The 24,080-nt window shown below is 32.3% G+C and overlaps 1 protein-coding gene across 9 annotated transcripts in view; it reads right to left on the bottom strand.

Annotated features, from left to right (window-relative positions):
• The window catches only part of TRIQK (triple QxxK/R motif containing), a 250,075-nt gene that overhangs the window by 17,639 nt on the left and 208,356 nt on the right, over positions 1-24,080 (bottom strand). For 4 of the 9 annotated variants that reach the window (XM_032249383.1, XM_032249372.1, XM_032249331.1 and 1 more), the window contains one exon: positions 9,663-9,744. In XM_032249383.1, the coding sequence (XP_032105274.1) occupies positions 9,663-9,723 (61 nt within the window). In that variant the 5' untranslated portion in view covers positions 9,724-9,744. Of the gene's footprint in view, positions 1-9,662; positions 9,745-14,245; positions 14,404-21,858; positions 21,913-24,080 lie in introns of those variants that run through there. The other 5 variants (XM_032249341.1, XM_032249404.1, XM_032249352.1 and 2 more) reach the window with 4 other exon arrangements.

Genomic DNA, 24,080 nt, shown 5'->3' with positions numbered 1-24,080 from the left:
GCCTGTAGTTTTAATGTGTCCTTGTCTGTTTTTGGTATCATAGTAATACTGGCCTTGTAAAATGAGTTTGAAAGTATTCCTTTCTCCTCTATTTTTTTGGAAGTTTGAGTAGGATTGATATTATTTCTTCTTCAAATGTTTTCTAGAATTCAGCAGTGAAATCATTGGGTTCTGGGCTTTTTCTTGTTGAAAGACTTATTATGGCTTTGATCTCATTACTTGTTATTGTTCTATTCAGGTTTTGAATTTCTTCATGGTTCAATATAGTGAGTTGTATGAGTCTGGGAATTTATCCATTTCCTCTAGGTTAACTAATTTATTGGCATTTAGTAACCCAGAGTAGCCTCTCCTTTTTTTTGAATTTCTGCAGTATCACTTGTAATGTCTCCTATTTCATTTCTGATGACATGCACACCAAGTCCACTGGTTCTGAGCCCAGCAAAGAACGAGGACTTGCCAAGGAATTTCAGTCTTTGTGGCTTAGACTGCCTTTCAAGTTTATCTAGAATTCCAAAGCCTTTTAGTCCATGGTGATGGCGCTTGCTGAAACTTAGGTATGTACCACTGGGATAGAAGACTTGCCTTTGGCTAGGACTAGTCTAAATGTTCCCTCTTTGGGTACCAGCTAAGTTCTTCCCTGTGTGGCTTTCTATACTGTGACAGGGTAGCACCGAGCTCCAATGCAAATTCCTACAATAACTGCACTCTGCCTCCTCCAGCTACACAGATTCTCTCTCAACACAACATGGCCAATGGTGAAGTATGGGAAAGGGGTGGTGTAGGCGGCTCAAGATTGTCTTTCAAATCCCTACTTCAGTGCCTCGTTCCTTAATATGATGTTAAAGCCAGGTTCCGGTTCACCTGATTTTTGGTTCTCATGAAGGTGATTTTTGTGTGGATATTCAGTTTGGTGTTTCTGTGGGGGGATGAGCACTAGAAGATTCTGTTCAACTATTTTGCTCATGAGGTTAATTTCTTGTATACAGCCTATATTTAAGTACTTTTATAATATTTCAATGTGACAATCTGTCCTTCATTAGTATGTTCATATAGCGCTCACAGAAAAAAAACTGAAAATAATCTATAATTGTCCAAAACCAGGAGAATAGAAGGAAAAAACATTATATACAAAAAAATCGAATGCAATAAAGCATAGAAAATAAATGAACTATATTGATGGCCATAAACAAGAATAAAACTCTAAAACAAGATGTTCAGTAGAAGCAAATTTTATAACAATATATACAACGAGATTTCATTTATATGAAGTTCACCTATATAAACTGACAAAACTAAACAATAGATTATTGGCACAAATTTAAGTGGCAAATACATAAAGAGAATTAATACAAAATTAATATTGTGGTTGTCTCTCAGAAAGATGGAAGGCCCTGCAATTGCAATGGAGTATATAAAAGGCCTCTTAGCTACTGGTGTATTTTCAACCTTTAACTTGGATGATGAATCATGGTTGTTCATATTATTGTTTTCTAAACCTGTAATACTTATTTTTATCTATGCAGGGAACTTGAAAAGTTTCTAGAGTCGAGTAGAGCATGGGACAATAAATGGTTCTCCAGTAGATTGCTGTGACAGATACTCTATCTCTTGGAGGCTATGACATGGTAGATTCAATGGAATCTGTTAGCTAACTGAGACATAGAAGCAAGCCTTCAGCAGTTCCCAATAAAAGAAAAGTGTCAGTCTCTAGGGTATTTGAACATTACCATACCTCCTTCAGCGAGTAACAACACTAAGAAACAACCTCTGGATTGCTACCAAATGGATGGAGAACTGACTACCTGGTCATGAGACTCAGGGACCATCTGGCCTGAGCTACCAGTCATGAACTGGAGGTTATCTAGTTCAATAAACTGTAAGATTAGGTACACAATTTTAATATTAAAAAGCATTTGTAGATAGTTCTTTATCATATTCTCACACCAGCTAGAAGTAGACTGCTATGGTACTATAGCTATCATTGGAGATAAACCCAAAGGACAGTGAAAAAGAGAAATTGTCCTAGTGGCCAAAGTTCGAGTATTACATTTTGTTCCGTTTACCTGGAAACAGAGGTAACCTAAGAAAAGATACAATACTAGTTCTCCTGAATTGAAAGCTGAGCTAGCCACCTAGGCAGTTTGAATTCTACATACCTGTAAGCAAACTAGTAAAATGGGCAATCATGGTGTTGGCTGAGGAAATTTATTCTGGTTATCAAGGTCCACTGAAATAGTTTGGTAATATATAGTGCATGTCAAAAGGAATATGGGAAGATGTAAGAAAATTCCTGGGACAACTCAAGTACTACTTTGACCAATGATAAAGTTTTATACAATTTTTAAATTTTCAAAGGAAAAACACTCAGCAAACTAAGATTCTTGAACCGAGATTCAAACTAAGAATATCTAAAATGAATACTGAAGAAGGAAAGTCATAAGTTACAACTACTATGACCAACTAGAGAACTCAGAATGACAGCCGGAACGTATATTTCTTCGCTTGCTCCTAGAATGTAACACTCATTTTCCCTGCACAGCCAATTATCAAAAATTTAAAAACATTTCTTCCTCTTCTTTTAGGCCAGATCACAATAGAATAAAAGGAAGACTCGATGTCACTTAAGATCCTGGACTTAGTGAACAGCAGCTCAAGCTTGATTGGGATATATGTTTGGGTAGCTGTGGAGGGTGCTGGAGATCTGGAGATATCCTTAGATCATTTTCAGAATTATTTTATTTTTATTTTTTTTTTTTGAGACAGAGTCTTGCTCTGTCACCAGGCTCTCCAGACCGGAGTGCAATGGCGTACTCTCGGCTCACTGCAACCTCTGCCTTGACAGAAATTCATCTTGAAATAACATGAAAATGGGAGAGAAAGAGATTGAGATTGATTGATTGATTCCAAAATATAAGGGAAAAGGAACAATTTTTGAAGGGATTGACATAAGCTGGAGTTTTGAAACTGAAGGACTTTCTCTTTCTACCATCATTTCTATTTTTTGTTTTTCTCTGGAATCATGGCTATTTCCTTATATGGCTCACATCTTATAAAACTAAGACCAAACTAGAGTGCATACTTCTTCCTGGGATCATTTTAAACATCTTTCTAAATCCCTGAAAGATTACCTTTGTGATTGGTTTCTTCCAATCACACAGGTAATCTTAACAGAAGACGAAGAGGTAATCTTAATAGAAAGTAATCTTAATAGAAGACAAAGATTCACTTAATAATGTATGTACAGCTCTGAATTCAAGCAACTTTAACAAACCAAACTAGTTTGTCTCTGTATCCTCCTGTTAAATATAGTTTAAAAATATATTCTTGAAAATTCATGGTGCATAACCAACAGAATTTCCTGCTTCAAGTCTTAAACAGGGATTATGAATATTAACTAAAAGTTGAGTCATTATTAAAAAGCAAACATCAGTGCAAAGGAATTTTCAAATTATGTCTGGAGTTTTTGGTAGCAAAGATGGCAGCACACAAATTCATAGTTTTTACTTGCATATACTGTACAGAAAATCCATAATATCTGCTTTGTAAACAAAATAAAAGCCATTTTGTTATAATTTCTAATTAGTAGATATTACTTGTGTTAAAAGTCCCTTTGCTTATATATTAGTAAGAATAAAACATGTTTAACTCTGGCATTAGTGCTATCCCTATAAAACAAACACACACACATTTAAGTACATACAAAGATACCTACTAAAACATATATTAATGTTGATAGGTATGAAACGTATATTTAATACAAATTATAACTTTTTTATTACCTTATCATTTACAATTCCTCATATTACACTATTTTAGGGATAAATACAGTCATTTATATGTTCCAAGATCTTCTTTATGCCAGGAATTATTTCATATTTAAAGCGATCATTTTAACTATGACATGGTTTTTCATGGGAGTTTCCTTAGTTTAATTTAAAAAATAGACTACTTTACTGCTTTTGGCTCTTTGCTGTTCAATTCCTTACCCTTCCCCAGAAACAAGACTAGATCTTTGCCCTTTGTTGATATTGCTGCTCAAGCTCATTATCATGTGAATATCTGGTTATTGTTTTATGAATGTTCATTTTCTAGAAGCTCACTGTTTCTTTCTCAACAGCCAACTTTACACTAGCCACACTCATTATCATCATATGGCAGTATTGCTCTTCCTCTGCCTTTGCTGCTTTAAAAATTAATGCACTGTTATTTTCTGAATACTGCATAAGCTGCTTATGAGTACATTATGCTATCAAGCAAGCACATGCAGAAAAGCTTCCTAAACTGTTATTCTTTCAATGAAAATACAGCTGGTTCTGCTTCAAAGGCACATCTTTTCACCTGCAAATGGACTTGCTCCTGCACTTATTCCTCAATTCATTGTCTTTTATTTGTGTCTAGAAATCTTTAATTGCCTTTAATTAGAAAAAAGTAAATTCAGTGCTTTAATCTTGCAAATACATTCAATCATAATTCTATCTGGGATGAATACCAAATTCTATTCACTGTCTGATCTCTATAACAAAGATATATAATTTATTGTCCATTTATATAGACCACACCAATTAAGATACAATAGTAAAGCAAAAAGATAAGAGTCAAAATATTTGAAAAGAAAAATTTGCAATCTAAATTTAATTACTCAAATGAATTATTGGAAGATGAGTTATTTACAGCATGCCAAAAACACTGGCAAATAATATTTGGTAATCAACAATAAAGACTTTTATATTTCCTTCAACATTTTTAGAATAAATCTCATCAACTGCTTCAAATCCCTCCTCCCTTCATCAAAAAGCAAAACATTACTTGGAATCTTACGTTTCTTGCATTACCTGAATTACATATAAAAGTAATACAATTTGTCATATAAAGTAAATTTGCAACTGCCATATGAACACTATTTTCAGTTACTATATTGCGAACTACAAATATCTGAAGAAGACTCATTACAAAACTAGGGGTCAAAAGTCTTTTGTAGGGAACCTTGTTAAAAAACTCTAGTAACTATGTCAGTAAACAAATGGCCTGCATTTTAATACCTTCAAGATGAATAAAATTACAAATGCTCACAGGAAAATAACCAAGTAAAACGTTAATCAATCAAATTGATAAAATGAAAATAACTACAAAGCCAGAAATAATCCAGTAGATTACCATCAGCATAAGGTATCTTTATATTAAATAAATCGTGCAAATGATACCGTAATTTCCCTAAAGAAAAAAAGTAAGTATTATCCACCAAAGTAAACTATGCAAAAAGTAACACTTTTCTCAAAATTATTTAGAGATATCCAGACTATAGACAGCAGGCTTAGTAAATTCATCATTAAAAATGAAAATCTTGTGCAATATTTTCATTTTAATTATTTTATAGAAGCAATTCAAACCAATGATAATTTTTCAATGCTTGGACAGAACAGCTTGTCATATATTACCATTACAGAGAATACACCCTCATTTAATACCACATTAAGTACTAAGAAACAAGCACTAAGCTTAGAGCTGCTAAATATAAATCAAGTTACTCAAAAAATATAAATTAATTTCCAAGAAAATTCATATTAAAAATCCAAACCAAGCAACAAGTTATACATGGAGGGAGATTATAGTAAAATAGAAGATATTATAAATAAAATCAATCTTGAATTTGTAAGATTAGCACAAAAAGAAAATCCACAAACATTTAAGAAGTGGTTATATGCAGGATACCCTTGGGGATCTAGAGAAGTAAAATCAAAGACAAAAACAAAAAGAATAGCACAAAACTAAGAATGACCTAAGAATTAGGAAAGTTGCTTTATTGTTTATTTAAATATTTATTAAGTACCTTTTGTGAACATCATTAGAGATGCCAAAAAAATTAGATGGAGCTTCTGTCATCAATAATATTTAAATTATAGTATGAACAATTTTTAAAAATCATACATGAAAGATAGGAAAAATTAATCACATATAAAAACTTAAAAATCCTTATTGTCTAGGTTAAATAAGAATATTAATAAACTTTATTACGTCAAATATGCCAAAAAAAATATGAGATTTTCCTCCCCCTTTCCCAAAAAAGGGAAGAAAAGAAAAAAAATGAATGGAAAATGTTGAAAATTTGGAGAATGCAAAAGAAAACATGGTCAAAATGTGTCAAGAAAAAAGCTTAGAGTGGAGATTACTCAAGGAAAATCACTACAAATGAAAAATCTAAATAAAAATATCAAAATATATCCAGATTTTTTATTCATAGTAAATTATATAAAATTAAATTTACTTGCTTTAAAACAAAGATTCTCAAGCTGTATTAAGAAATCAATTCTATCATTTATTTATAGATGAAAATAAAGGGACAAGAAAAATACCAGAATACTTAACAAAATAAAGGTATTTTACCAATATTAACATAAAACAAAAAGAACTCTAAACAAAAACTTCATAAATACTTTATAAATAAAATGGCCGTTATATAATAGAAAAGGAAACTCATCATAAATATTGACCAATTTACAAATGCTAAGCAACAAAAACAGCTTCAAATATACAAAGCAAAACTGGATAGAATTACAAGAATTGAAAACTATAGTCTTAGGGTATTTTAATTCTCATTTTTCAAAAATGACAGCTAAAATATATAAAAAGCACAAAATAGATTTGAAAACTGTAATTAACATAAGTAGTACTGCATCCTAATAGAGAATACCTATTCCTTTCAAGCACAGGGAATGTTAACAAAATTGACTGCATACTAATTCAGAGAGGAAACATTAGTATCAAAATGACATCATGCAGAAAACATTGTCTGTATAAAAAACAAGGTTAAAAATCAATTTGCAAAGAAGTAAGAGTGGAGCTTTTGTGTGTGATTAGAGTTAAGCTATTATTACTTTATACTAGACTGATGTTTTATGGAAGTCTCACGGTAACCACAAAGAAAAAAATACTAATAACAGATACAGAAAAGATAAATAGAAACAATCAAAGTATATCACCACAAAAATTATCAAATTGCAAAGGAAGATACCAAGAGAGTAAGAAAAGGACAAAAAAAGTTTGAAACAGACAGAAAACAACAAAATGACAATAAAAAGTCCTTACTATCAAAAATTACTCTAAACATAAATACATTAAACTCAACAATCAAAAGCTATACAGTGCCTCAATGGATTAAAAAAAGGTTCAGTTATATGTTCTCTATAAAAGACTAGCTTTAGATTTAATGACATGCACAGGCCAAAAGTAAAGAGATGGAAAAAGATCTTCCAGGCAAATGGTAACCCAAAAAGAGCAAGAGTAGCTATACTTATATCTGACAAAATAGAATTTAAACCAAAAACTGTAGTAATTACCTACTCTGTGTGTGTAGTAATCACCTGTTTTTTATATTTTTCCGTGTATGTCTTACCACACACAGAAAAGGTACTATGTGAGATAATGCATATTTTAAGTGGTTTGACTGTAGTAATCATTGTGTGTATGTGTATGTATATGTGCATATAACCAAACAACATGTTGTACACCTTAAATACGTACTATAAAAAATATGTACTCTAGGCCATGTATTTATATAAGGAACTTCTATTTTACAATGGTAAAAAAGACAACCTGATTGAACATACCTGACTAGAATATGGTCAAAAGATCTGAACAGACATTTTTCCAAAGAAAATGAAGAAAATGACAAAAGGGTACATGGAAAGGTCCTTAACCTCCCTAATTATCAGAGAAGTGCAAATCCAACCACAATGAGATAATGTCTCACACCTGTTAGGATGACTATGTTCAAAAAAACAAAAGATAACAAATGTTAGCGAGGATACAGAAAAGAGGGAATCCTTGTATATTGTTAGTAGAAATGGGAAAAAAAAAGAATGGAGGTTCCTCAAAAAAATAAAAATATAACTACTATATGACCCAGCAATCCCTCTCCTAGGTATATACCCAAAGAAAATAAAATCACATTTTAGAGATAGCATCTTCACTGCAGCATTATTCACAATAGCCAAGATATGGAAACAATCTAAGCGTCCACTGACAAATGACAGGCTCAAGAAATTTGATACATATATATAAATATATTTCAGCCTTTAAAAAGAGGGCCCTGCCATTTGGGAAAATGTAGATGAAATTGGAGGACATTATGCTAAGTGAAGCAAGCCAGACAAAGAAAGAAAAATACTGCATGATCTCTGTTATATTTTCAATCTTAAAAACTAGATGTCAAATACCTAGAAAAAGAAAGTGGAATGGTGGTTACCAGAGTTGGAGGGAAGGAGAAATGCAGAGATGTAGGTCAAGAGTATAAAACTGCAATTATGTAGGATGGATTTAATATACCGCATGAAGACTATGGTTAATAATATTGTATTTTTACATTGGGTATTTGCTGAGAGTTGATTTTAGAACTCTTAACCATACATAGAAAAGGTACTATGTGAAATGATGCACATTTTAATTGGCTTGACTGTAGTAATCATCTACTGTGTGTGTGTATGTGTATGTATGTGTGTATATAACAAAATGTCATGTTGTACACCTTAAATATGTACTATAAAAATTCTTAATTGGCTATCTGTATTCCAAATATTTTTCACTTTGTTTGCATGTCTTTTGTTTTGCAGAAATATATTTTTTCTTTATAAAGTGTACTTTTTGTATCTTATTTATGAAATAGATATATACTTTATTTTGGTATCAATTATTTCTATTTATATTCTGACTTCTACTGTAACTTCTTTGTTTATCCTTTAGTTGCCTAGAAGAGTTATTTTTATTAATTTATTTTGTATTTCCAAAGTAATGGTAGCGATGGGAAAAAGTACACTAAAGGAGAGGGTAGGTTGAAGAAGGGAAATTTACCTTATTGCTTCTAACTAATTTCTAATTTACTACATTTGATTAAAAAATGAAGTTATAGAATATTGATTCTTTAAAACTTGAGGTACTTCCTTTGTCACTAGTAGGTAGGTAGGTAATTTTTTAGAAATACTCAAGTATCCTTGAAAAGAAAATCCTGTACCTAGAGCCTAATTTAAAATAGGTAATCTTCCTGTTATCTTCCTGTGCTAAGTGAGCTCTTCTAGTCTGCCATTCTGCTAGGGTAACATCTCTTTGAGGGTCCAAGTATATTTGGGAGTTTCAATTCCAACTAGAAATCCTTGTATGCATTCTTCCTTAATCCTTCTTTCACGTATGACCCCTGGAAAATTCTTTTTTTTTTTTCTGAGCTTAGCTATCCACTTAAAAGTACATTTGTTCTACTTCATTTAGCATATTTTGCAAGAGAATTTTGAAGTTATCAAATTATTGAGTCACAGAATTAACAGTTATAATATGTTAAATTGTAATATGTAATATGTTAATACAAAGGAATGATTTAATGAATTATAAAATTTAAAAATGCTGACTGTATAAAAGCATTCATCCTTAATAATAACAATATTTGTTTATTTTATTAAATTAATTAAAATTATGAGAACACTGAAAGATCATAAGTACCTGAAGTTCATATCTTAATGGTAAGCAGGACTGCATTTACTTTTGCTTCCATAAAACTCTATTAAGTCCTTCTTCACTCATATATTTCTGTGTATCATATGTATTAAAGAAAATTTATATGCATAATTGTGTTTTTAATCTTAATTCATAGGAGTGTATCAAAGATAATTCATGCTTACCAATTTGTTTTCTGTATTGATCAACAGGAAGTTTTATAGTAGAAGCATCTTTTTTACCCATCTTTGATCTCCAAAATGCCTGCTGAAAAGAAAAAAATTATAATGAAATTCTTTTTAAAACAGCAATATCTATAAAATTCAGAAATAGTTTATTCTATAAAATTCATCTTTAAATCAATGGGTACAAGTACCTTTGACTTATTTCTATTAAATATTCATAAAAAAAATTTTTCAAATAAATTATCAATGATATAATTGCTGGTAATTAAATTTCTCAGTCATTTGTTTTTGGTAACATTTATCTTATCAAGTACTATGAGTGCTCAATTAAACCACACTGTTAGAGAATATTATCCATAAATATGAAAATAGGTTGGGGCTTTTGGCAACATGTTTATTTACAAGTATATATATTTTGGATATATATATTTACTATATTACATAAAACGTAAGGGTAAAGTTTAATCTCAAGTATTTTGTATTTTATTTTAAAAAGCATGACTTATGCAACCGAAGCAGGTGAATTTCAGTTCTAGTTCTACCCGTTAATGTAAACAGCAAAAACGACTACCATTTATTAATATTTACATGCTTATTACATCATATGCACTGTTTGATTTAATCTTCAACATATTTTTATTGATATACAATAGTTGTACATACTTTGGGGGAATATATGTAATATTTTGAAACCTGTATACAATGAGTAATGACCAAATCAGAATAATTAGGATATCCATCACCTCAAACATTTACATGTTCTTTGTGTTGGGAGTATAACAAAGCTTCTCTTCTAGGTATTTAGAATATACAATAAATTATTGTTAATCATAATTTTCCTACTGTACTATCGAATACTAGAAATTATTTCTTCTATCTAACTGTATTTTTGTAACCCTTAACCAACTTCTCTACCCTTTTACCCACTTCCTGTCCCCGACTCTGGTAGCTGCTATTTTACTCTATCTCCATTAGATCCCCTTTTTCAGTTCTCACAAATGAGTGAGAACAGGCAATATATGTCTTTCTGTGCCTGGCTTATTTCACTTAAGATAACGACCTTCAGTTCTATCCATGCTGCTGAAAATGGTAGCATTTCATTTTTATGGCTGAATAATACTCCATTGTGCATAGAGACTGCATTTTTGCTATCCATTCATCTATTGATGGATGCTTAGATTGATTCCATATCTTGGTTATTTTGAATAATACTGCAATGAATGTGAGAGTTCAGATATGTCTTCCATATACTGATTTCCTTTCTTTTGGATATATGCCCAGGAGCAGGATAGTTGGATTATAAGGTAGTTCTATTTTTAGTTTTCTCAGGAACCTCCATATTGTTTTCCATAATGGCTGTCCCAACTTACATTTTCACCCACAGTGTATGAGCATTCCCCTTTCTCCACATCCCCACCAGCACTTGTTATTTTTTGTCTTTCTGATAGTAGCCACAGTAACTAGGATGAGATGATATCTCACTCTGCTTTCAATTTGAATTTCCCTAATGATTAGTGATGCTGAGTATGTTTTTCATATACCTGTTGGCCATTTGTATCTTCTTTTGAGAAATGTCTGTTTAGTTCTTTTGCCCATTTTTCATTGAATTGTGTTTTGTTATTGAGTTGTTTGAGCTCCTTATATATTCTGAGTATTAATCCATTGTTTGATGAATATTTTGTAAATACTTTCTCCTGTTTTGTAATTTGTCTCTTTACTTTGTTGATTGTTTTCTTTGCTGTGAAGAAGCTCTCTAGCTTGATGTAATACTATGTGTCTATTTTTTATTTTGTTGCCTGGGCTTTCGAGAGCTTACCCCCCAAAATTTTTGAAAGACCAATGTCCTGTAGTGTCTTCCCAATGTTTCATCTAGTAGTTTCATAGTTTTATGTCTTACATTTAAGTCTTTAATCCATTTTGAGTTGATTTTTGTATATGATGAAAGACAGGCAATCTATTTGCATTCTTCTGCATATAGATACCCAGTTTTCCCAGAACCATTAATTAAGGACACAATCCTTTCCCCATTGTAAGTTCTTGGCACTTTTATAAAAAATGAGTATAACTCTAAGTATGTGAGTTCTTGGCACTTTTATAAAAAATGAGTAAACCCTAAGGTTTCTCAGTTCTGTTCCATTGGTCTATGTGTCTGCTTTTATGCCAGTACCCAATTGTTTTCATTACTATAACTTTGTAGTATAATTTGAAATCAGATAGTGTGATGCTCTGGCCTTGCTCTTTTTGCTCAGAACTGAATTAGCTATTCTTATGGGGTTCCATATAAATTTTAGGATTGTTCTTTCTATTTTTGTGGAGAATGTCATTGGTATTTTGATAGAGATTGCATTAAATCTGTAGATCACTATGGGTAGTAGAGAACTTTTAACAATATGAATTTTATCATGAAGGAACGTTAAATTTTATTGAATGCTTTTTCAACATCAATTAAATTGATCTATGGTGTTTGTTCTTGATTCTGTTGTGATACATCATTTTTATTGATTTGGGTATGTTGAACCATCCCTGCATCACTGGGGTGATACCACTTGATCTTTTTAATGTGTTGCTGAATTTGGTTTGTAGTACTTTGCTGAGATTTATTCATCTATGTTCATCAGGAATATTACTTTGTAGTTTTCCTTTTTTTTTAAATTGTGTTCTTGTCTGATTTTCGTTATCAGAGTAATGCCAGCCTTGTAAAATGAGTTTGGCAGTATTCCCTCCTCTTCAATATTTTGGAATAGTTTGAGTAGAAATGGTATTAGCTCTTTAACTGTTTGGTAGCAGTCAGTAATGAATCTATCAGGTCCTGCACTTTTCTCTGATGGAAGATTTTTTTATTACTACTTCAAACTCATTATTCATTATTGGTCTGTTCAACTATTTTGTCTTGTCATGTTTAATCTTAGTAGGTTTTATGTGCCGAGGAATGTATTCTTTTATTCTAGACTTTGCAATTTGTTGGTGTACAGTTGTTCATAGCAGTCTCTTACAGTGTTTGCATTTCTGTGGTGTCAGTTGTAATGCTTCTTTTTTATTTCCCATTTTATTTGAGTTTTCTCCTTTTATTCCTTGGGCAAGCAAAAGCTCGTTCTACTTATCTTTTAAAAAATCAACTTTTTGTTTTGTTTATTTTTTGTACCTTTTGTCACAATTAAAATTTATTTCTGCTCTATAAGTTTTATGATTTTTATTGAATTTATTGCAGCCGAGAGTACAACCTGATCAATTCAAATATGTTATTATTTATGGAATATGAATGCTACAGTCATAAGTATTCTCCAAACTGGTACCTGGAAGTTGTTCCTCATTCCTTCTAGTAAGGTGCTGCAAGATGAAGATGAGGTCAGACAAGAACTGGTCTTGTCACAAGAAAAAAAATAGAGAAAGGAAAGTCTAGTAATTTGGGGCAAAAAATGTTGGAAAAATCCAATTTCTTCTAAGAACCAAATAACAGGGGAAAAAAAACAAAAGCAGGCTTTGAAGAACAAAGACCCATTAAAACTTAGCAGCTAAAAAAAAAGAGAGAGAGAGAGAGACAAAGAGCAGATTAGGGATTTTACTGTTTCACCTCAGCCTATTATTTCAGATTACTTCAAAGTAGACACTTTTGGTAGAAAAAGAGAAGCCTAGGAGTTCTGAAGCACAGAAAAAAAAGTGGACATGAGAATTAGATCTAGAAAAGAAACTGCACTGTATTTATGGGCACATGCAACTGAGTAGAAATGGTAAAAATGTTACTAAAATGTGAGGGAACTGTGTTTGCGAAGAAACCAGAAACATAATCTAAAAAAGTCTTTGAATGAAAGCCAACTTTTGGGCCTATACATTTAAATCAGCATACAGCAGACTCCAAGGAAGACAAACTCTATAGAGTCTGAAACATCTACTTCACACATGACTAGAAAGGAAGAACCATCCAGAGGGGAGAGCCATGACAAATGGACAAAAAGACCATAAACTGAAACTTCTACTTCAGTACAGTGGATCTTCTCAGTGATCTCATGGGCAGCAGGTTTCATTATCACAATGGACCAATGACTCCTGTGGGTGTCCCATTCTTCCCTTTACAGAGGGGAATTATTATTGCAGGTACAAAGCAGTTATCCACTGCTTAATCATTATTTCTTAGGGTTTTGTGATGCTGGAGAAGAGTAGAAGAATGTCATAGTCTTGAGCTCCTGACCTCAGGTGATCCACGCACCTCGGCCTCCCAAAGTGCTAGGATTACAGGCGTGAACCACCGTGCCCGGTCAAGAATGTCAGAGTCAAATTGAGACAGAGGACTGTGTGTTAGCTTGAGATCCTTGGCTTGGAGCTAGATGCAATAAATGGAAAGTTTAGGTTCTCTCTATTGGGAAGACAGAAAAAAATAATTGCATAGCTATTTTCAGGCCGGAAAGATAAATTATTATAAAAACTGTTGGCTACTCACTAAAATACATGTTCTCCTTCCCCCTCCTGCCCCTCAGGGTACACTTGACCGTATTTCTCAGCCTCCTTTGATGCTAGTTGTGGGTGCATCACTTATTTTCAGCCAACAGAATGTGAGTAAATTACTGTTTGCTACTTCTAGAACTGACCTAAAAAACTTTCCTTGTATACTCATTTATCCAGATGAAATGGAGATGACCTCTAGGTTAACTCTGAATATGATGTGCTGAAGATGATAACAGCCTGGATCTTGAATGACTGCATGGAGGAGAGCTATTCAACCAAATTGTTTTTCTCTTTCATATTGCTGTGATAACAAGAAATAAGTTTGCAGCATTTGTAGTACTGTATATTTTTGGCATCTATTTGTTACAATAGTTGTCATCACTGAAACTAAAACAAATAATTATAGATGTTTCCACATAAACTGATGCAATTATCAAACTGTAATTTTTCTAAAGAGCTTTATTAAGGTTCTAAAACACTAAATGCATTTGAAATCTGTCCAGACAAAATTGTATTGTTTATCTATATATGTTTTCACACAGATAGTTAACAATGATCCCACCCAATGCAGTAAAAAGCATCTACAACTTAACAATATTTATTCATATGCAATAAAATTATAAGTTCAGCTAAAAACCTAATTTTCTAATCATAACAATCTTTATATTTATAGTATTATTGCAATATCTAGGTATGTTCAAATTCAGACAAAGTCAAATAAGTTAAATTTTTGTTTCTAATAAAATATATAGTTACTGCATTAAGATAACATTTTAAAATTCTAGAAATAAAGCCAAGACAGCAACTAATTTTATAGTCTTACTCTTTATAATTCAAAACATTAAAAATAATTCTGTCAAGACAAGCACCATAAAAATTATCAATAGATATATTATAATTTATTCATATAGCTATCCTATTTGCATTGTATTTTGCATTTATTAATTGTAACTAGGAATCAAGTTATTTTAATCTTAATTGTGTGCAGCTAGGGAAGATGCCACTCTATTTTACAAAACAAGTTGAATTAAATGAATAAACACCCAAGATATTATCCCCTTTTCAATTTAGTTTTCTTCTTTTCCTTTGCAGACTATGCTTAATTTTTTTTTTTTTTAAAGAAAATCACTAAGGCTATCTGCCAAAATGTTTACTCATTATGCTTCTCCCAATTCCTTCCTGGTCATTTAAACCAACATCCCAACATAGATAACACTTTAGAGGTCAATATTTTATTCATTCACTACCTATAATAAATAAAAAAGTAAGAGGTCTATCAAAAATATGTTTTCACCAAAGTAGCTGAATTTTACTTTTATGCTAATATGCTTTACATAAAAAATTATACCAGGGAAAAATCTAAAGAATCTAAATTTTTAGAGGGGCCTATGCTCTATGAACAGACATTTTATATATATAATAATCACTGAATATAAAGCTTCAAAAGGATTTCAACCAAGATACGTTAGAGAAAAACTGGTTTAAATTGTTTGTTCTTAGTTATTTTTAGTGGTTTGGTAGTATTTAATTAAAATTTAGACGTTCTCATTGTCTTTGAAATTATTATATTCTATTCAGTAAGTAAAATAACATTTTACCAAATGATAAGACCAAGGAACTGCCTATAGAACACATTCTTACACAAATTACTTACATTTTATTAGCTGCAAGAAACACAAAAAAATAGAAAGCATTTTACCTTACTAATAAACACACTGAGGCTATTTTAAATGACCTAAAGAGATACCCATTCATCTGTATGGTGCAAACTGTCAATGACTCAGACATGTAGAACCTTTAAAATGTTCTGACTTTTCTTTGTTCTTCAAAGCCTTGCAGTAATCATCATTCATTTCTATTGCTTTGATGGTTAGATAGCAAACTCCCAAGAAATCCAGGGAGACATTAGCACATACAGCCGCAATTTCTAATAAGACAGCTATTTGCATACAAGATCAGCCACAATTTAAAATGTGTTGTGATAGATGCGGAAAGGGAATAACAGATTTATATTAGCATGTACAATACCAAGATTGTTTTCACAATTTAATTCCTTGGAGATTATGTCTCATCACCTTCTTTTATAAAGAACACTGCATTCCCTGAGGAACTAACTTGCTCTGAGACCAAGCTAAACTAAAATATGGATTAATAAGATAATATTTATTATTTATGAATTTTGCTGTAGGAATGATTTCAGATTAAATCATCACAGAAGTTTCCAAGATTCTTGAAACTTGATAACACATATTTAAAGAAGAAAAATGCTAATTTTATTTAATAACTAAATTGGATATTAAAATAATTCAGTTAATTTTTATCTAATTAAAATTTTGCACTCGTTAGGACTTTTAAGATCAAATACAGCATTTTTGTTTTTACTATGCTTTCTTAACCTGAATTTTGCAGAGCAATTTTGCCAACTGTATTTTTAAACATAATATCTGACCTTTAAAAACAAAGGTAGTAATATATTCAATTACCTTCTGACTAAGTTATTTTATTGCTCATTTATACCTTTTTTATGAAATCCAGAAAGAACAAGTAAAGAAATAAGAAATCGGAAGCCTTCACATATGTCTCTGCTTCCAGAAAAAGCATTAAATCCAGACTGTGACATTTAAATACATATAAAAACACAGGTTATTAAAAAAAGTTCAACCCATGACCACAGAAAAATAATTATCTTAGTTTTTAAGGCTAAAAGAAAGACATTTACTTAAGAAAACTCTTCGTTAAACATGAAGCTGTAATTAGGCAGAAAAGGTACTTGGTTATGGCTAGATCAAAGTTGAGAACCAATCGTGAAAATACAAATTCATGCTAGATGCTGAGGATAGAATAATAAACACAGAAGATATTTGTCCCTGATCTAATGGCACACCGACCGTTTACAGAGTATTACAAATGTAAAAGTGTTCATTCACTTAACATACTTAAGTCATTGAAATGATGACACATTTCCTAGATAAAGCAAAAATCCTTAGTATAAAGAACCATTAATGATCTGAATTTGTCATTTGTTCCTTTCTCATGTTCCGGTACACTAACAAATTCAGCTTTTAGTTCCACGATTTTGACAAGCTCATTCACGTTTCCATGAATTTACTCATGTTCTGCAATTTACTTTAAATTTCCTTTCAATACATCCCCACTTGTAGAACACATATATTTTAATATTGCACACAAGAGTCACCTCTGAGTAATCAATCATTCAGATCTTGCCTAAAAGGCATCATTCATGATTCAGACCTTCAGAGATAGCTCACCACACTTAAGGAAATGAAAAAAAAAAAAAAAAAAAAGGATCATCTGAAAGACAATCAAGTGTGAAGTGGACAAGTTATACACAATTATAATATTAAAATGCAATATTATAAGTAATGTTAATTATTTCAATTAAGTATATGTATTATTCAAATTAATGATATATTATCATTGAGACAAATTATTACAATGAGGAAATAATTCTTACTGTATAAAATTGGAGAGCTAAAGAGTTATTCTACAGTTTTCAGAGATCAAAGTGTCCAATTCACCTACGCTTTGACAAATTAATTTCCTTTATAGTTGCAGAAAAAGTATCTCAAAACTTAAATAAGTGAAAAATGATTTCTAAAATTTTTATTACTTGCCAACATTGATATAAAAATTTATAAGAAAAGTAAGTACAGGACCCTTATCTGTGTAAACCTAGAAAGTCATGTTCCAGGAAAGAAATCTTATTTTTTGGGACTCACCTTCCAGCCAAATGTTGGAACTAAAACACAGTATCAGGAAATAGTGCTAGACCAGGTATATTTCCTTATAAAAAAAGAAAGAACCAAAAATATTTAACCGCTCTCTCAATATCATACACAAAAATTAATTGAAGATAGATCATACAACTGAACAAAGGAGCTAAGACAATAAAGTTACTAGGGAAACATATATTCATGACTTTGTAGAGGCAAATGTTTATTGAGGAAAACATAGTAGGATGTATCATAAAAGAGAAAAAAGGATGAACTGGATTACATCAAAATTAATATTTGCTTATCAAAAGACACAAATAAGAAAATAAATAGGTAATTACAGATAGTATTCATAATATATGTATCTGACAAAATAATTTGAATCCAGAATGCATTAAAAAAACTATCTCATAATATAAAGCATACAACCTAATAATTTTAAAAGGGGTAAAAAACTTGAACAGGAACCAGAAACTTCAACAAATGAGATACATAAATGACAAGCACATGAAAAAGTTCTTAACACCACTAGTAATCAGCAAAGTGCAAATTAAAATTAGAATTGAGATACTACTACATATCTACTAGAATGGTTCAAATAAAAAATATTTCATATACAAAACATTGAAGAGAATGTGGGGCAACTAAAATTGCTGGTACAATTTCTTCAGAAAATTGACAGTTCCTACAAAGTTAACAAGCATCAATTTTGCAATTCAGCTCCTAGATATTTATGTAAGAGAGATAAATGTATACGGTTACAAAATACTTTCTACAAAAATGGTCATAGTGGCTTTATTCACAATCGTTAAAAATTGGAAGCTGACCCAATATTGATCAACAGAAGAACTGATAAACTGTGGTTTATTCGTGCAGTATAATACCACCCAACCAAAAAAAGCAAAAACAAAAACAAAACTGAACATATGCAATAGAGATAAATCTCAAAAATATGCTGAGAAAAAGAAGCAATGGTGTCTCTCTATTTAAATTGTCATTAATCAGTGTTATTTGTTCTTGTAGCATCACTTGACAATGGCGATCTCTACTCCCTTGGAAATACTTGAAAAAATACTTCCTATGTGCTAAGGAATAAGTGAGAGGTGAGAAAGCAGAGATGGAAAGTGGCAATCCATTACAAATAAATATAAGAAAGGAGACAGCACAGTAAGTAGAAAGGAACTGAGGTTGAGGAACAGTGTTTTTATTATGCTTTGTTTTTATTCTTTAGGGCTTGTTTCTAATAAAAAATGAAAATTTGAGTTGGTCTAAATAATAACTAGAAGGAATAACTAGAAAGTGAGAGGGTGAAGATACATTAAAAAAAAAAAGTAATATTGAATGAGGTTTCCAACTACAGAAGAAAGCATGGAATCCAGCATTCACCTCAAGTAATAATCATAGCCCACTATATCTGTCACTTTAACATGAAAAAGAAAAAACGGGCTAAATTAGACATAAGCTTGAGGTCTGGTAACCAAAAGTAGAGAGAATTCTATCTAGTAACTCTGTTTTCACTGTGAAGTAAAAGGCAAGATTATCTCCTTATGAGAGAAAGGAAAGGTGGGAAGTTTGAAGGTTTGCAAGTACAGAGCTGGAATTAATGCTATGGAGGAATGGAAAGAGTTCTGTAAAGAAAGCATGATTCACTGGGTGCAGTGACTTGTGCCTATAATACCAGCTACTCTGGGAGCTGAAGTGGGTGGATCTCTTGAGCCCAGGAGGCTGCAGTGGACTACCTGATTGCAAATAATATTTTTCCTTCTGAGTGCTTAGCTACTCAGTGCTGACATAGGGAAGGATAGTCTACTAGAGTAAGCAGAATTTAAGTTTTCCCAGACAGAAAGGTAGTATTGCAAAAAAACTTTAGGGTACTATAAAAAGTGGGTGACATGATGTTCTATGGCATCTAAAGGTAGAAAAGGAAGCGAGGGCAGGAGAGGTTTAGAGTTAAGGAGAAAATGGACCAAACCTTTGGCCTTAATAAAGTTAAATAACCAAATAATAAAATTTGGGAGTTTAAAAAAAAAAAGCCAATACTAGGTGTTAAAAATTAGTTATTTTACGAGAGAAGAAAAGGTTATTAAGGTCACTAGTTGGCGTGAGTGTGAGGCAATTAATATTATTATTGAGATGGAGTAGATTTCAGTCCAGAAGGACTAAAGTGGTAGGAAAACTTTATGGCAGATACATTAAGGAACTGAAAGACCAGGATAATGCATATGTCATACCTGTGAATAATGAGGGTACCCAGGTTGGTAGCAGGATTTGGGTGAGGATTCAAAGAAAGACTAAGGGTTAGGAAGACTAAGAAGGAAACTGGATGTCCATAAACAGCAAAAGACAGAGGTAGAGGACACTACAGTCAAATGGAATGAATCACAAAGTATCTTGGCTTTTTGTTTGATTTGTCTTATTTGCTTTTATATCAAGGAAATGTAAATGTTCTGGAAAATCAACCTCTTGATCCACAAGTATGTAAACAAAGAAAGAAGTTTCCATTTAAGTTGGCTTCAGGAAAGAGATGTCTATAAGAAGAATCAAGTTTCAATTAATGTCAAGAGGTAAAAGTAATAATAAAGTGTTTGAGGATGAACTGGTTCAAGGGGGGTTTAAAAAATAGAGAGGGAAGAAAATAGCAGGAGATTAGTCCACGAAAAACCAAAGATGATACAGAATAATATGGGCATAAGTATTTTATGGAGGACATGTGACCAAATGGGTCAGGTTGGACAGTGAGAAAAGTTAACAGGAATGTGTAGTATCTTGAACTAGCTTTATCTCAAAACTGCAATGATTACTCAGGCCTTTCCAGGAGTCAGCTGTAGCCTTAGTAAAATGGAGGAGTTCCAATCCCTCCAGAAAAGGTCAGTTGGCTAGAATTCAGCACCACAGATGAAAGCCTCAGATCTCAAGAGTCTAGTTAGTATCACCTATTCATTAGGAGCAACTCTAGGGTCCAGATCAGCATTTGTCAAAGTGTGGTCCATAATCACCATTAGAGTTGTCTGGGATAATCATGAAAATGCATATTCCTGGGCCCCATCACAGTCCTACTGAATCAGAATCTTAGGGGCTAAGGTCTATGGGTTTTCAGTTTTGTTTTGTTTTGTTTTTAAATTTCCCCTGCAATTGCTGTCACCATTAAAGTTTGAGAACCATTGCTTATATCTTGAACAAGCTAACAGGCAATTCTTTTGCATGTTAGCATTTGAGAAACACAGCTGGAAGCAGATGGGAGGCCTGAGCAGGGACTATGAGACCCTTCAGCCTCTAGTGGACAGCAAGGCCTGGTTGGGCAGCAAAATTTAATTGTGAAAGTTTCTAATGATCCCCTGAAACTTTAGACTTTTTCTGAATTCAACAGGAAGACATAAAAGAATTTTGTGCAGCGAGGTAACCAAATCTGATACTTTTTAATAAGATTAGAAAGACTAGGAGGTTTGACATTAACTAATAGGCTAGAAAAAAAAATCCAGTTGAGTTCCAAAAGCAATCCACTAAGTGCTAAATCAAGGCAACAAGTAGAAAGGAAGTTCTATTTGGTGTTTTATTTTTTAGAATATAGGAACAGCTTGGATGGGGGCAATGAGGCAGAGGAAAAACTGAAGATAACAATGTTTTTCAACTTCAGTGATAGTTAAAATACAAAGTCCAGGCCTCACCCTTCAAAAATACACAGTCAGTAATGTTGGGGAGTGGCCAAGGAAGCAGCATTTTGAACAAGCACTAACTCCCTGCCAGTTTTCAAATTCAGGTGGGCAGTGGGCCATATTTGGCAAAATATTGGGTTAGACAGATAGTAATGTCGTTAACCAAAACAGGTAATCTAGAAGTAGGTATGGGGTGGCTGAGGATGGTTGGGGAGCATTAGAAATCTACATTATAAAAAGTTTAAAACTACTATAAAAAAACGAAACACTTGTTTTTCCCAAAACCTAATAGAATTAATTAATCTAAACATAATTGTATCACACATAACCCAGCCCCCACCAAAAAATACCCACAAATATTTTACTTACTTTTATTTTAATGTCTTTTTAATGCACAGATTGTTGTGGCATCTGGACACATGACACACTTGGAAACAACACATTAAATTTATACTGCCCAGAATAGACAAAAAAGCTGCTTTGTAAGCACCATCAACAATGCTCATCATTGGGGGAGGGGTGGGCTGCATTAGCTGGGTCCCATGGAATAATATTTTTAAATTCTGGACTTGTCACAAATATAAAAGAGATAGGCACTTCAAACCTGAAAGCCCACATGAGGGAGAGAACTTCTATTAAACAGCGATTTTTTCAAGTAGGAAAATGATTGTTATGATTCACCAGGGTTTGCGTTCAATAGTACGGGAAATGTACTTGAGTTAATTTTCTGGATTATATTTGCAAAATAAGATAGGTTAGTTAAGCTAGGATTGGTTTATGATGCAACTTTTAGTAGTCAAACTAAAAAGTCATTAATCACACAAATTGCACTATCCTTTAAATAAACGGTTTTCTTTAAAAATATAAACTTCTTTCTAAAAGTTTTTAAAGATTACAATAATATAGTACCCAACAAATGAAACTGCAGACCCTGTTTTCAAGATTACAAAGTGCTAATACAAGAGCAAATATATAGCCAAACATGCAAAAAGAACAGACAACTGCAATTCTGCTACAAAGCCACTAAGGCAGGCAGCTTGTACCCCTGCATACTAAGAGCTTAATCAGACAAAAGGAATGAAAAGAAGCAAAGGTACCGTTAGCTTTAGGGATTCTGAGGTTCAGAAAGGGCAGTTTCATATCCACTTGACTATTACCCAACAAACCTTCAGACTGCTTTTCCTGATGAGACAGAGTAATTGAAAAAGGAGTTATTGATCTAAAGATCACAAACTTTGAGTCTTCAATGCTTATAATCCCTCTAAATTGGATTATCTTAAGAAAATTAAATAAAACTCAAGATTGAATTATCACATGAATAAAAAACTTTATTTCATCCAGCTGGTACCAAAAACTGGGCTTAAAAAATGAAGGAAAACAAGAAGCTCTAGACGTAAACATCTCAGATGGCATCTACTTTTATCTCTGTAATTCCTGACTAAATGAACATAATTCCTTCTGTCTTTATGAACTACCTTTCTTGGCTCTAATGGAATATTAGTGAGTTCTTATGATTCAGATTATTCAATAAATTTTTCTGAAAGAAAGATTTACTAGCAAAAAAAGACACTGCTTTTATGTTTAACTCAAATGTTAAATGCATTTGGCTAAGAATTTCTAAGTAATTTATCTGTGTTCAGTGTAGATGAAATGTTCTGATACACTCTAAATATTATCAAAATCACTATTGATAGCCAACTTTGTTTTATCCAATGTTAAAATTTTTATTTTTCTTAATTTACATGCATCTTACATTGAAACAAAACATGAACCAAGTTCCCAAAATTTGATAGTTCTAGGATAAAACTACTATTAATAAGTTTAGGAAGTCTACAGATAAACATTCCTGAGTCTCTGTAAGTACCCTGTCAATCTAAGAGGGGGCTTACATAAGCCATATTACCCAATGTTATTTGTCCAATTTCTCAAACAATGCATATTATCATCCCATGAAGCCTCTATTTCATGTAAAGTTTGGGAAATGGAGGTCTAGATCATTGGAAAGCTAATTAAGATGGATTGTAACCGAAGGAAATAAGCATTTTGGTTAATAAATAAAAGATATCAAAAACTGGCTAAAAGACGTGCTTATCAACAGGTTCCCCAGGTTGTGACAATAAAAGGAATATTCTGTCATCAGAGACCTATACCAGGATGACCATATAATTTACCATCCAAGCCAGAACACTTTTGAAAATGAAAGAGGGGCCCATTCATTATATCAAGATAAACTTAAACGAGGACCATCCAGAACAGCCCTTGCCCCAACTATGAAGCACACAAGGACAATTTACCCACACACCATAGCTCAGCTAGTTGCATCACCCATAAGGTGTTGCAATTCAAGGAAAGAATGGCAAATTTTCTTCTAAAATACTGCATTTCAGAAAACAGATTAATATTTTAGGTAATACCTGAAGCAGATATGAGAATATCTCAATACTAGGTTGTGCTGAGACAGACTGTCCTTATTTACAAAATCATTCTGTGGCACATGGCACTACTGAATATTCCGTCCTCAAACTTCAAGCCGTAGGCTTCCAAGTCAGCACTTTCCTGATTCTCCTACATTTCAATTACTTCTTTACCTC

This window comes from Sapajus apella, unplaced genomic scaffold (assembly GCF_009761245.1).
Source record: "Sapajus apella isolate SASKATOON/1434 unplaced genomic scaffold, GSC_monkey_1.0 scaffold3, whole genome shotgun sequence".
Classification (NCBI taxonomy): domain Eukaryota; kingdom Metazoa; phylum Chordata; class Mammalia; order Primates; family Cebidae; genus Sapajus; species Sapajus apella.
The sequence above is the reverse complement of the archived record's forward strand: the minus strand, read 5'-3'. Positions and strand labels throughout refer to the sequence as shown.